The following is a 14,605-nucleotide window of genomic DNA, read 5'->3' on the forward strand; positions in this document are numbered from 1 at the left end:
CGGAAGAGTCTATTACTTTGTAAAGCTCACCCCAAATACGTTTACTTTGACCCTTCTCGAACATTGTATGCCGAACCAGGTCTCTGAATCCATCCTCTTCACTTCCTTCTGCAGACGGATCAGCAGAATACTTCTGCTCGAATGCATCTACAGATTACCAAAATGGTTTTGTGGGACACTTGTAACAAAGGGTTCAATTTTTTAAGGCGTATACATTCAAGTTTCCCAAACATATCCATCCATGCAAGCAACAGGCTAAATATTATATTGGATAAACTCCCTGGAAATGCGAAGAGTAAAAAGTATGCTATGAAAATAATTACCCTGGGAACCCCCAGCTTTCTTAACCAAAGAATCATAATCTGCTGCCAAGAGCTTCGGACGCTTCCTCTTTGTCTTGGGTCCAAAAGCATCCTCAAAGGGCTCTCTATCAAGGAGATGAACTCTGGCTTGCTTCACATTTATTAAGAGCACAGTTTAGTATGATACAACATAAGAATAAGAATGTCACCACAGAAAATGCATTGTAACTAATATTTGAGCTCATAACGGCATTGGTGAATTCATATTACCTTCTGGTGATCATTCAAGAGGGACAAAGGCAGTTTCCTCTCCTTCAAAATAACATTGTAGTTATTCGACATTCGGCTTTGCAGCTCTTCACGGAAAAATTCGAGTTCCTTTTGGTTCACAACCCGAGTATTACCTACAAACTCAGCCCACCAAAAATACCATTGACTTAACTCAAACAAAAGCCCTAATACTATGAATAATTATCTTCCTAACCAAAAAGGTTCCACAATTCCTCAATTTTTCTCTTGTTCCTTAACACCATCTCTTCTACAACATCATAATCGAAAGGAAATGCACATAATCGCAACTTAATCAGCTCTTCAACAGTCTAAACCAAGTACTTCTAGAAGTAACCAAACAGTACTCATTTTTAAGCTCTATTACCACTGATAAGTCAACATCATAATCAATCTATATAGACATATATATATATATATTTTTTTATGTACGTATATATTGTTCGTACCGAACCAGCGGCGATCGGGTTGGATTCGCGTGTCGGGCAACTCCTTGGACTGAAACTCGTTGGACAAAATCTTGCCTTGACTGTCACGCTTAGGCCTCGTCTTGTACATCTTGAGCCGGCGAACCGTGGCGGCGCTGCGAGAATCATTTTTCTTCGAATCCGACCGGTTCGCGTCCAAAGAGTGCTTCGGCTTCCCGGAGATGTTCACCTTCTTCTCTTTCTTCTTCGTCATCTTTGCAAGCTCAAAGAAACTATCTCGCAACTTGTTTGGTTGCAGAGAAAGTGCAGGAAAACAACTCGGGAAATCTCACGGCGTCGGCGTGGGAGAGTTGCGCAGAGTCGGTGGATGGGGACCGAGGCGGCGGCGCGAGGGCGAAAAAGAAAGAAGAAAGGAAGAGAGAAATGCTTTCTTTATCATAGGATTAGGAAGGATAAGTGTGGGAATTTTACAAGTTGTGTGAGGATACTTTGGGTATCACGAAGGTTTTATTAAATTCATTTTTAGTTTGGATTAATTACAAAAATTTCATTAGAATTATACTCTCTATGACATTTGTTCTTCATTTTTAAAACGTAACATATGTTCTCTCTTAATAATAAAATTTTAACAAAAAAACCCCTCTATTAGAGCTTTAATTGAAATTGACATTTAATTTACTATTTTAAGGACATTTTAATAAACTAATTTAAATATTCAAAAAAAACTTCATAAATTGTTTTGTTCTATCAAAAATTTAAATTTTTTACTTACATTCAATCAATAATACATGTATCATAATTAAAAATTTAAATTTAAATTATTTTTTAATTCAAACTAAATTTTAAATCATAAAACTATTAAAATACCTCAAAATAATAAATTACACGTCAATCTTCCTTAAAAAACCTTATGAAGGGGGCTATTTTATTAACCTTTTATTGTTCAAGAAAAACAGATGTTACATATCAAAGATTGAAAGGTAACGTGTTATAAGGGGTATAGTTCATGAGGAGTTTTTGTAATTAATCCTTTTAGTTTTTTTAAACATAAAATTGTCTCTCAAGGAAAAAAAATTGTTTGGAGGTTCATCAACAAAAAAAAAAGGCTTTTTTGCATGGATACCCCATCAACTTCACGAATTTGATAAATTGGTCTTTTAACTTTTTTCTTGCAATTTACCTTTTAAACTTTAAAATTGATTATGTCAAATTGAAAACGAAGTTAAAAATTTAGATGATATCTTTCACGTAAGTATTTAAAAAGGATAATTTTGGTCTTTTTGCAACGAATTAAACCATTTATACACATCATGAATGAAATTTTTTTTGAAATTAGGGGATCCCCTATTTTCTCCCAAAACGGTTAACTCTTAATTTTAAAAAACTCATCACTTGTAATGCGTATATGAGGATCAATTTGATGTAAAAAGATATTAATTATTCTTATTAAATACCCACGTAGAAGAATCATTTAAATTTTTAAATTCGTTCTCAATTTGACCAATATTATAACAAATTTTAAAATTTAAATGGTGAATTCAGAATTGCCATGTTTAAAAATTAATTCCAATCAACCAAATCAATTCCCCAATCGAGGAAATCAATCCCAAATAATCGTATTTTAACATGATCCCCATCTATAAGTGAACTTGGTAAAGGTAAAATTCCAATTAATGCTTCCATCGATGCCCAATTTAATCAAAATCAGACCCAACAAAATAAAGAGTCAAATTTGTATTCTAATTTTCTTATATACACTTGCAAAATTTTAAATGAATTCAAATACAATGAAATCAAACCTTTTTTTCGGTGATTACAATGGAATCAAAATTACGTGCTTAAAAATGGAGCCATTACTTTGTCGGAGCAGCCAGGATACTTATAGCATTTTCTCTGTTATTGGAGGCAAATGGGTACGTAATTTATCAATCATCTGATTAAGCTTCCTCAACTGATCCTTCTCTCCTTCTTGTAATAGACGCCTCTCTATCAATCGAAATGCTGCTTCACTTAAATGCCTCCCTCTCTCCAGCACTTGTTTTGAGCACTCAAAAGCTTCTTTCACGAAACCTCTAGAGCACAGTCCTGTCAACAAAAGCTCCAACGCATGACCATGAGGACAATATCCTTTCCCCATCAAATACTCCCATAAATGCAAACCCAAATCAACACGAGAATTTGCACAAAAAAGCTTCATTAGCACAACCACAGTTCGTGTTTTAGGAACAAAATTGTTTTGAACCATTTTGTCAAATAGGTGAGATACACCCTCGAAGTCCATTTTTTTTTATCATTCCAGAGAACATGATGTGATAGGTCATATAATCATGGTCAATATGTATCTCCTCCATTTCATCCATTAACGCAACTGCAGACTTCAAATCCTTACATCTAATAAGCGAACTCATCAAGGCATTATAAACCCCAGTATCAGGATGTAAGTTTCTGAAAGGGATCTCCTGAAATAATTGCTGCGCCTTGATTAGATTTCGAGAAATTCCAGCTCCATGTATCAAAGTAGTGATTGTTTCTAAAGTCAGAGAGAAATTGGCCTGTTCCATTTCTTCAAGAAGTCTCAGACCATCGCCAAGGCATCCTGCCTTACAGTAAGCATCAATTCTGATGTTATAAGTCACAACATTTGGCCTAAAACCTCTAGCGACCATCTCATGATAGAACAATTCTGCAGCCGTAATATCTCCCGACTCCTTGAAACCCAAGAGCAATATATTCATGCTCTTTTTGACAGGGGAAAACCTGGAGTACATCTTTCGGAACACAGAGCGCGCTTCCTTCATCTGCCTCTGCGTGCAAAAAGGTCGAAGAAGAATATTAAACTCATCTGTACCAATTTTTTTCCCAACAAAAACGTCATTCTCCATCTTTTCGAAAGCTGCAAGGGTGTCTTCATAAGACTGGAACTTTGCAATCTTTGACAACATGATGCTCATTGACTTTAGCGTAAGGCAACAAGGGTGTTCTCTTCCAATTTTTGCCATCAACTCCCAAGCTTTTTCAAAATAACGCATTCGTACAAGGATGTGCAATGTCTTCTCAAAGGCATCTGCGCTCGGACTGAACTGTGAATGGCGGAGGGAAAATTCGAAGAACTCAAGGGCTTTAAGGCCATTGGAATGGGCTGCAAAGAGGCGACCAAGAACATTCTCCACAAAAGTGTTGGAAAGGACAGCTAGCGGGATATGGTGGAGAAGGGGCACCCCCGGAGGGCTCCACGGCGCACCCGGGGTACCGCCGGAGCACCCCCAGGGCACCCCGGGGGACCCCAGGGCACCCCCGGGTCACCCCCGAGACACCCCCAGGGCACCTCCGGGACACCCCCTGGAGATCCCCGGGACACCCTCAAAGCGCCCCCAGGAGACCCCCTAGAGACCCCCGGGGCACTCCCGGGGCACCCCCGGGACACCCTGGGTATCCCCGGGGCACCCCCGGGAGACCCCGGGGTGAACAATAGGTAATGTTCTGTGAGTAAATGAACAATATTAAGAGGTTTGTAATTCATGGGCAAAAAAAAAAAAAAAAGAGAAGATGCCAAGTTTGTAGTAAATGACGTTGATTAAATAGTTTTAGTAGGGATCAATGAAGAACATCACAGCTTAAATGGAATGAAGTTAGTGACGGCAACTCTTGGATAGATTATATAAAATTCAATACATTAAAATCACCCATAACCATCATTGCCACATTATATATATGTTTTTACATTTATAGGTAAGTGTATAAAAGAAGTACTAAAAAAAGTGCATATGTCATTACTATTTATGAATATAACACAAAGAAAAAGGTAGTGAAAGGATTCAACATGAACAACAGAGATTAAAACAGTATAGGTAATAATCAATAATTGTACCTGCAACGCCACAAACACTGCCTTAAGCAGAAAATACCAAGCAACCAAAGGCAGGTGAAATGTACAAAACTTAAAGGGTTGAGCAATAAATAAACCAAAATGAACTACAACAGCCAAAAGAAGAGTTCGCTAATTCGAGTTGATATGTGATTTTATGTGTGAGCTTTTTACTATAGCAAAAAAGTTAGATGTGACTGTTTCTGAGAGCTTTTTACGATAGCAAAACTCAAATTGGTGAAATGTAACACATTTCAATTAGGTATTCCGCCTATAAATATCAGCCATAATTCTAATATCGATCACGCAACTAATTTATCTAGAACCTTCATGTGCACAGTAAGTCTTAGCATATCCCTATAATATCAATCATATTGTTAAATTTGGCAACAGTAATACATCTATCAATTAAAACCGCTTTTAGGCTTTTTTTAAGAGTTAGTTAGATAAGGTTTATTTATAATTTGATTACATGTACATGTCTAAATGGCTCAGGATTTATCAGCATAGATTGTGGCGTGCAACCTGATGTTACAAGCTATACTGAGAAGGTTACAGGATTAAACTTCGTTTCCGACGGGACATTCGTTGACACCGGTGAAAGCAAGATGATTTTAGAAAAATACAAAGGTGAATACCAACGGCAGTCTCTCTTAGGAGCTTTCCTGAGGGAAACAGGAATTGCTACAAAATTAAGGATGTTTTAGAAGGTACCAAATATTTGATGCGAGCAGGGTTCTTGTACGGCGATTATGATAGACAAGATATGCCTCCAAGTTTTGATCTTTACATTGGAAGTGACTTGTGGGATACAGTAAATATTTCATACTCCAAAAATGCTGTGGATAAGGAGGTCATTCATATCCCACCACAAAACCATATGCTTGTTTGCCTGGCTAACACAGGCCACGGGATTCCACTTAATTTTAAACTCAAAAGGGCGGGGTCCTTGGCACTGGCCGGTAGGTGGGACGTTGGTTCTTCTAGTGGATACAGGTGAGTTCAACCCCAATTATTCAAGGTATTTTTAATGAAAAATGATTGGAGGAATAACCGGTACATGTTAAGCATTTTCACTGATAGAACATGGACCCTACTTATAAACACTATGTTGTGGGACCCATTTTATATTAATGAGTGATGCTGAATACTTTCAGTACGCTATAACATCATTTCTTTTTAACCATAGTAATAATTGGAATAAGAAGGCGCAATTACTTTACAAAACTAAGAGACTGAATTAATATGTCAATGCTAAATTTTAGCCACAATAATTACTCTTGAAACTAAATTGCCAAACTGGCAAAATTGAAGATGTGTGCATGCAAAATAGCCAAAAAAAAAAGTTTGGAGGTATTCGTTAAAAATCTAAAATGACATAAATGAAATGCTTTATTAACAAAATGACTCTTCAGAAACTTTTGTCGTGTTTGGAATTAATCCCGTTTTTATTTTTCACATTTTTCAAGAAAGAAAAAATAATGACGTTTTAAAAACGGCGTTTAGCGCAATAAAGACGAAAAAGAAAAATGAAAACGATTTTTAGTTTAGTGTAAAATGAGAGAGAAATGAAACATTTTTTATTTTCGTTTTCTCCTCTCTCGAGCAGAGAGAGAGACATTAATGGGGTTTTTTATACTGAAAATAATCTTTTGATAAAACTACCAAATGCATTTTCAAAAATGATTTCTATCTGAGATTGAAAACGTTTTCATTTTCATACAAAAAATAAAATAATTTTAGAACGAGTTCCAAACGTGTCCTTTAAATTGCAAACCGATCTCTTTTTTTTTTTCTTTAAGGAGAAGTTTATGGTATGGAGCCCGAAATGTTAGTGGCATTTTATTCACAATTATTACATTAATGAGACGTTTGGTTCATAGATTAGAACCATGAGATTAGAACTATTTTTGATTTACGTGTATTTTTTGTCAGAGAAAATACTGTAACGAACTATGAACTATAATTCGAATCGGGGTACGAATCCCTCAACCAAACAACCCATAAAATTTGACGGCTCAAAACATAAAGGAGTGTTGAATTATAATAAGTCCTCCTACATCTAATTTCTTTTCGTTGGAAAAAAACTAATTTTTACCTAAAATAAATCTCAAGACTTTCGAATTTAAAACAAGTCCAAACCCCTAAATTAATCCACAAGATTTGATGTGCTTCCCTATAGCCGCCGGCCACCCTTTAACGAAGCTCCACCCACGCAGGCGACAGACCTCACCTCTTGACGACAAACTTTGCCCCCCAACGACACGATCTCCCTCTGCCCCCTCATTGCAACCATTACAGATGAAGTTTTCCCTTATCTCGCGGACGGAGTTTCGACGGAGTTGATTGAGGCAAGGCGTTGAAGCGAAGACAATGATGAGTCAATCAACACCGGTGTTGTGGCAAAGATATGGCAGATTAGTAGGGCGCAAGTGGTCAAAGTTTGTCACGAGTCGCGACTTTGCGCGGGTGAGTAACAAAGGGCATGTTCTTTTGTCCATAAAACTCAAAAAAAGACAACTCAAGTTTCAACTTTATTCAAGTTTACGTTCTTTTAAGTTTCAACTTTATTCAATTTTACTCAACTTTATTCAAGTTCTAACTTCAACTCAAGTTATAACTCAAATTCAACTCAAAAACTACACTCAAGTTATACTCCAAAAGAGCAACCCCTTTATTCTGGTTGAGATTCGTCGAGATAGTTGCGGTGTTTTGATTGTCGTCATGTTTGATCGTGGTGACATAGGCGGTGTCGTCATTGAAGATCAAACATGGTGGAGCGTGAGACATGCGCGGCGACCAGCGACCATATGTGGAGGAGTCAAGCATGAGGTGTTGGGTTATCTTTTGTAAAATTAGTTCTTTTTCCTTTTTTCTTTTGAACTTAACTTGTGTTTTTAAATAATTGGAAGTTAAATTAGTTTGATATTCAATTTGTGAAATTAGTTTTGATCTTAGTTTTGATCTTAGTTTTGATATTTTTTTAATAGATTGATATAATTTTAGGCCTTGTTTGTTTCGTGGATTTGAGTTTTCAATTTGAGTTAAGATGTGACATTTTCTGAGAGCTTTTAATTGTAGTAAAAAAAAGTTAGATGTGATATTTTATGAAAATTTTTAACTGTAAAAATCTGTAACTGAAAATTTGAATCGGTGAAATGAACGAGGCCTTAGTAATGTTGAAATAGGTTTAATATTATTATTGTTTTTATTTTTTTAACTTTTTGAAATATAATGGGGTTTTTTTTAATATTTTCATTTTAAGCTATAATTTGGTGTTGAATAGACTATGTAGACCCTCGTTAAGATCTAATAGATTGTACCTTACGGGTGAGGAATTTTGACTTAGCCTACAATAGACACGCATTTTTCTTTTAATGTAAGAAGTTTAAATAAAAGTTAATAGCTTTTTTATTTATAGGCTGATTTAGAGTTTTAGATGAGGGATAGAAAAACAAAAAATAAAGAAAAAGTAAGTAAAATTGTAAAATCTTTCTATAATAAAATTTTAAAAGATAAACAGACAATAGCATATTTTTTAATGTTATTGAAATAAATAATATATTTTTTTAAAACAATTGAAATAAATATTATATTTACTAGTAAAATATTCATTAACAAAATAGTATTTATCAAGAATAAGGGGTAAATGTTCAGATTCATGCATTTTAAGAGTAAATTCTTCATTTTTTTCAAAAATTTGTTGTTGTTGTTGTTGTGCTATTAGGGAAAAGTTGTTTTGACAAAAAAATATTTAGGTGTTTGGTAAATGTTTCTAAAAACTGTTGTGAATACCAAAAGTAAAAATTTAAGTATTTAGTAAATTATGTATAAAATTACTGTGAAAATGTATAATAATTAAAATAGACATATTTTAGAACACATATTTATAATTAGTTTCATTTTTATTTTTTAGATCAATATTCATAATATTTTTCCACCAAAATACTAAAAACTTATTTTAATTTATCGTTTTAAAATATTTCTAAAATATAAATGGTTAAATTTAATATTTATTATTATTATTTTTAAACATTTTGATAAGCGTAAAAAATATTTGAGTAAATTTAACATAGTATGATTATGAAATATGTTCAATTTTTAAATGATATTTTTAAAAAATATATATTTAATTTAATATGAAAAATAAAATAAGTAAATAAAGAATTAAATTTATTATAAAAGTTATTTAAGTAAATTTAAACCGTGATAATAGAATAATTGTACAAAAACAACAAACTTGTTTCTCAAATTCTGATTTGATAGTAATTTTTAAAAACTGTTAGATAAAAATAGAATTTATCAAACACTAAGTGAGCCTTTGGTTCATAGATTTAGAATCATAAATCAGAATGATTTTTTATTTACGTGTATTTTTTTATGAAAAAAATACTGTAACGAACCACAAATTTTGATTTAAATTATAACACGAATACACCAATTAAATGCACCATAACAACTCGTATCTTTTTGAGAAAAGTTGAAACAGCCTCTAAAACAATACCAAACGGGACATGAGAGTTTAGGGACGAATTTATCAAAATTGAAAGACGTGGGATTAATTAATTTGTCACTTAATAGTGTTTTCCAGAAAAAAAAAATTAGAGACCAAATAACACCAATCTTACAGAGAAAAAAAAAATGATACCGTATCACCTGCGGAGAAAAATGTCTAACTGCTCATCTTGAACAAGTCAGTCGTCCATGTTAAAACTCCAATCCACACTCCATTGAAGCACAGATCTGAAAATCAAAACCTCATTTTCGTCGAAAGTTACAAGCTTGATCCCATGGATCGTCTTCTCAAAGCCGCGAGAGCCTCTGGTTCTCTCAACCTCTCGAATCGCTCTCTCAGGCAAGTTTTCTCCTCCGCTTCATCTCCAAAAACCGTCCAACATTTCGCCAGCCAAGAGATTTACGGTTTTTTGACGCCATTATTTGTGTTTTGAATTTTTTAGAGATGTTCCGAACGAGGTCTATCGGAGCTTAGACGCAGTTGGTGACGACGAGAAATGGTGGGAGGTAATTCGATAAAAATCTTCGCCTTCTGTTTTTTTTTCTTTCTTTTTTTGGTTGGGATGAATTACGAATGTGAATATTCAGAATGTCAGTTCGTATTTAATCTCTTTTGATTTTAGGCTGTGGAGCTACAGAAGCTCATTCTTGCTCATAACGATATTGAAGTTTTGAAAGAAGATTTGAGAAATTTAGCTCAACTTACTGTATTTAATGTCAGCCATAACAAGCTCACGGTGCTTCCATCTGCAATAGGAGAGTAAGTTTTTTTAAAATTTTTTTTTTTAAAATTTTCTTATAGTTTGATTGCCTTTCTCATGAATTCCTAGACTGGATGATTTTGTTTTCTAATTTCTTGAATTGGATTGTGAATAGGCTTCCCATGCTGAAATCATTGGATGTTTCCTTCAATTCAATTCAACACTTACCCGAGGAAATTGGTTCTGCAACTTCTCTTGTCAAGTACGAACTTCTTTTTATCGTTGCTTTTCCTTTATCTATTTATTCTTTGTTAGTTACTTTGTTTTTATAGAAATAGAAGTAGCTTTACTTTTATCTGATATTTTGTGTTCGATAGACATGGAAACGGCCATGTCTTTTGAAATTTGCAAGCCGTCACTTACCACCCTTGTAAAATGTAGCGCCTTGATTTTGTTATACCTTGCTATTTGACATATAGTGAAAACTGGTTGAGGTGGGCTATAATATATGTACTTTTTCATTTTTGTTCCAACCAAGTTTATTGCAAAATTGCTTCTTTGTCGAATTTAAGAGTAAGTTTATGGTATAAGTTTACGTAGTTAATGTGATGCATTTCATATATGCGATGTTTCCAGATTTGATTGTTCAAATAATCAGCTTAAGAAACTCCCTAGCTCACTTGGAAGATGTACATGTTTATCAGAATTTAAGGTAATTTTTTGGTTTGCTAATATAAATGTATGATTGAGCCATGTAATCGGTCTTCCTGCTGTAAGAATGTATGTATTCTTATTTTGGGTCTTCGTTTTAAGGAGTGATATACTGGTGGAATTAAGTTGGCTAGTTGTATCTTTAGGCTTTGCAATAATAGAGGAGCTTGACCTTCACTGTCAGTGACTTTGTGATCTTATAAATCTACTTCTTTCCAATTTCAAAAGTTTTCTCTTAGTTTATCTCCACATATGATCTCGAAGAAAAGCTGCCTTTTGGAACTCTTTTTCAGGTATCAAACAATAGTATCACTAGCTTTCCAGAAGATATGGCGAACTGTTCAAAAATGATGAAACTGGATGTAGAGGTAAGTAATATTAGTACCCCTGGCGCCTACTTTGCTGGTTGGCTTGTTTATATATTGAAAAATTATGGTAGTTGTTGTACTGCAAATAAGTTTCTATCATCTATCCGTGCTAGGGAAACAAGCTAACAGTGCTGTCTGAGACTTTGATTGCGTCATGGAATATGCTTACGGAGCTCAATGCATGTAATTGCCCAAAGTTTTACAACTGAGTGATAATTCTTTCTTTTATATTTACACGTTCATAATAGTTTTTACGTAACTTGTGCAGCAAAAAATTTGCTCAGCAGTATACCAGATAACATTGGAAGCCTTTCACATCTCATTCGTCTTGACCTCCATCAGAACAGTGAGTTAAATCATAATTGAATTACGTTAATATCCCTATTTTGAGATCTTGTGAACCCATTTTTACACTTGTCCTTGTTAGTTGCCTAATTCTACAAGGTATGCAGGAATTTCAGCTGTTCCACCATCAATAATGGGGTGTGGTTCTCTTGCGGAGTTTTACATGGGGTAACCACACTTAAACAAGCATATTTTACTTATTGTTTTTCTTTAAACTTTTGAAGCTTTTTATATTGTTGTCCAATTGCACCATCAAATTTTAGGAGCAATGCACTTGCTACTTTACCAGCAGAGATGGGGGCGCTTTCTCATTTAGGGACATTAGATCTTCACTCAAACCAGGTAGCTAAAAGTTAGTATAAATGAACTTTCTATCTAATCTGTAGTGTAAAGTTATTTGGGAGAATAGCTCGTTTATTGAGACAAAAGTATTGAGAACTTTCCTGTACATGCTTTATTATGTTGAGTGCATATGGATTCCAAGTGAATCCTGGTCAGACATCATTCTTTTCTTCCCCTGTTGTTGTGAGAACAGGATGCATAACAACAAAAAAGAAATGAATCCAAATAATGAAGTGTCAACAGATTTAATTTGATGACAAACTTTTGATGATAAAACATGATGATGATGGTCAACTTCATTAAGGCACTGTGTAACCTAGATGTGGCTAACTGAATTATAAGTGTCTGCTAAAATATGTGATGCAGTTGAAAGAGTACCCAGTGGAGGCATGCAAATTGCGTCTCTCGGTCTTGGATCTCTCTAACAATTCATTGAGTGGATTGCCCCCAGAACTGGGTAACGTTAGCTTATTCTACTTGTAAGAGATTTAGAACTGCTATACTTTGTGGGAATCGTAGTTCTCACATGGCTCACGGCTCAATTTGCTCAAAAAACCTTTGTCTTTTAAGTTGAATTAAATTAAATTAAAAGTTATGAAACAAGAACTTTATTTTGGTTTGTTTACTACTTTTTGAAAAAAAATCCATAATTTACTTGTATATTCTGAGATATTATTTCCTTTTGTTCTTTGTCTAGGGAAGATGACTATCCTGCGAAAACTTTTGCTTACTGGAAATCCTTTACGAACTCTTCGAAGGTGTGAGGCATTTTCTCGGCCCTTTGTGTGTTTAATGCTTCTGTCAATGAATCCTCTATCCAGCTGATATTTTATTTCCAGCTCATTGGTTTCTGGACCTACACAAGCTTTATTGAAGTATCTTCGAAGTAGACTTCCACAAAGTCAAGGTTTGTGCTTCTCATGCGTGAGCATGAGCATGAGCATTTTGCTACACTTGATGCATATGCTAACTCTGTTGGTCTTTCTCTATTCTTATGACAATCCTATATTTCAATCCATTGCCGTGGTTTCCTTTCCTTCCTTCCTCTCAAAAAATCCATTACCATGGTTTCGTGATTTACAAATCTGAATCCAACTTCTGTTTTAAGTAATAAAGTTTGTGATTCTCATGCAGAATCTGAAGCTACAACTACAACAAAAGATGATGTAATAGCGATGGCATCTCGGTTGTCTATTACTTCAAAGGTATAGGTTATCACAACATTCTTTTTTCTGAACAAGATGAGCTTATGATATTTGTTTGGTTTCTCACACAGTTATGCTGTTAACCTTTCCCTTCTCTCTCTCTCTTCCTCCTAGAAATTACTATCCCATTAGTACATATGATCTGATTCATCCTCTACATGTGATTTATGAGTAGGATTCACCCTTCTTGTTTTCGTCATTGTTTTTTGATTGGAGATGTGCACCTTTCTTGGGGGTTTTGCTTTCAGGAACTTTCATTGGAAGGGTTGGATTTGAGTGCTGTCCCAGCAAAAGTATGGGAATCAGGTGAGATCATAAAAGTTGATCTATCAAGGAATTCCATTCAAGAGCTACCAGTTGAACTTTCCTCGTGCACGTCCCTCCAGGTAAATTTATTTGAACTAATTATTGGTGAGCAACAAGATGTAAATAATTAGGAACTAAAGTATGTGTTTTATTTATGAGGATTATTTTAGGATTTATTCAATTTTATTTGATGATTATGTATTATGTTGTGATTATGTGATGGTTATTAATTGTTTAGTACAGAGATTTTCTCTCTAGTGTTCTCTATTCTTCCTAAATTTCTCTTCTATTTCTCATCTCTCTCCGTTTCTCTTTTCCTTGCCTTCCTTTCTCTTTCTTTCTCTCTTCTCTCTTGGTTCCACATTAGTTATCCTGCCTGCTTAGAAGCTAGGTTTAAAAGTGGTTAAAAAAGCCGAAGGAACTTGTACCTTTTCCCACCTGTCTCTTTCAGAATCATTCAATGTTTTCATCATTTCTATATTGATTTCGCCATGAGTCTGGGGCAGCTCTCCTGAGCTGTGAGCAGCATCCTGATATCAGTAAGTTGGCTCTTAAAGATATGTATTTCTATATAAAGGAGAATTTGGTTTCATTTTGCCTGGATATAATAGGCTTGGCTTGGCCAAGTTAAAAAGCTATCACTGTGAACTGCTGGAGTAGATAATTTAAAAATAAAAAGTTGCTCAGTTGGCTCTAACTTTTATCCACATGTTGCAGACTTTGGTTTTATCCAGAAACCAGTTCAAAGAATGGCCCGGTTCAATCTTTAAGTCACTTCCTAATCTAGTCTGTTTGAAGCTGGACAGTAATCCCCTTAAGCAGGTAAAGCTTTATGTGATTTCTGTGTGTGTATATAAGAGCTTAGATTCTTTGACAAGGTTTATCTCCCACTTTCATAGGCACTTTGTTTTGAAATGGAGCTTCACTAGATACTACTAATAGGTATTGTGAAAGAAGTTCTTGAATTTCTTTTTGACAAGATTCATAGAGTTCTTAATTCATTTGGATTTGTCTTGACTTTGATACCATGTCTCTTTCGTTGGATTGTTTCAATATGGGAGAATAAATAGATATTGATTCCAGTTCCAAAAAGCACTGGAAGATCAGAGCACACACTTTTTTCAAACTTATCAATGATATCTTGTTAAGCTTCTTGTCTTTAACAAGGGGCTTTGAAAGTTCTCTTCTTGGTTCTGTACTTCTATCTCTTTTACCTTGGTCCTACTTTG

At 34.7% G+C, this 14,605-nt stretch overlaps 3 protein-coding genes across 4 annotated transcripts in view; 1 reads left to right on the forward strand and 2 right to left on the reverse strand.

Annotated features, from left to right (window-relative positions):
• LOC21408344 (nuclear/nucleolar GTPase 2) overlaps positions 1-1,425 on the reverse strand; it is a 6,977-nt gene extending 5,552 nt beyond the window's left edge. The window contains exons 1-4 of the mRNA XM_024167296.1: positions 1,040-1,425; positions 573-706; positions 324-453; positions 8-147 (exon numbers count right to left, since the gene is read on the reverse strand). Coding sequence (XP_024023064.1) covers positions 8-147; positions 324-453; positions 573-706; positions 1,040-1,271 — 636 coding nt within the window. The 5' untranslated portion in view covers positions 1,272-1,425. The remainder of the gene's footprint in view (positions 1-7; positions 148-323; positions 454-572; positions 707-1,039) is intronic.
• A 1,423-nt stretch (positions 1,426-2,848) lies between these two features.
• LOC21408346 (pentatricopeptide repeat-containing protein At3g61360) lies at positions 2,849-7,179 on the reverse strand. The gene is given in 3 exon segments (XM_010100698.2): positions 2,849-3,305; positions 3,307-4,246; positions 7,112-7,179. Coding segments are annotated over 3 exon segments (1,416 nt in total). The 3' UTR covers positions 2,849-2,897.
• Positions 7,180-9,505: 2,326 nt separating this feature from the next.
• The window catches only part of LOC21408348 (plant intracellular Ras-group-related LRR protein 6), a 29,967-nt gene continuing 24,867 nt past the window's right edge, over positions 9,506-14,605 (forward strand). For both annotated transcript variants that reach the window (XM_024167307.1, XM_024167308.1), the window contains exons 1-16: positions 9,506-9,738; positions 9,842-9,905; positions 10,022-10,158; positions 10,275-10,361; positions 10,736-10,811; positions 11,104-11,178; positions 11,292-11,361; positions 11,447-11,524; positions 11,631-11,691; positions 11,787-11,865; positions 12,232-12,322; positions 12,563-12,623; positions 12,705-12,772; positions 13,000-13,070; positions 13,319-13,456; positions 14,094-14,198. In XM_024167307.1, the coding sequence (XP_024023075.1) occupies positions 9,674-9,738; positions 9,842-9,905; positions 10,022-10,158; positions 10,275-10,361; positions 10,736-10,811; positions 11,104-11,178; positions 11,292-11,361; positions 11,447-11,524; positions 11,631-11,691; positions 11,787-11,865; positions 12,232-12,322; positions 12,563-12,623; positions 12,705-12,772; positions 13,000-13,070; positions 13,319-13,456; positions 14,094-14,198 (1,326 nt within the window). In that variant the 5' untranslated portion in view covers positions 9,506-9,673. The remainder of the gene's footprint in view (positions 9,739-9,841; positions 9,906-10,021; positions 10,159-10,274; positions 10,362-10,735; positions 10,812-11,103; positions 11,179-11,291; positions 11,362-11,446; positions 11,525-11,630; positions 11,692-11,786; positions 11,866-12,231; positions 12,323-12,562; positions 12,624-12,704; positions 12,773-12,999; positions 13,071-13,318; positions 13,457-14,093; positions 14,199-14,605) is intronic.

This window comes from Morus notabilis, unplaced genomic scaffold (genome assembly GCF_000414095.1).
Source record: "Morus notabilis unplaced genomic scaffold, ASM41409v2 Scaffold100, whole genome shotgun sequence".
Lineage (NCBI taxonomy): Eukaryota > Viridiplantae > Streptophyta > Magnoliopsida > Rosales > Moraceae > Morus > Morus notabilis.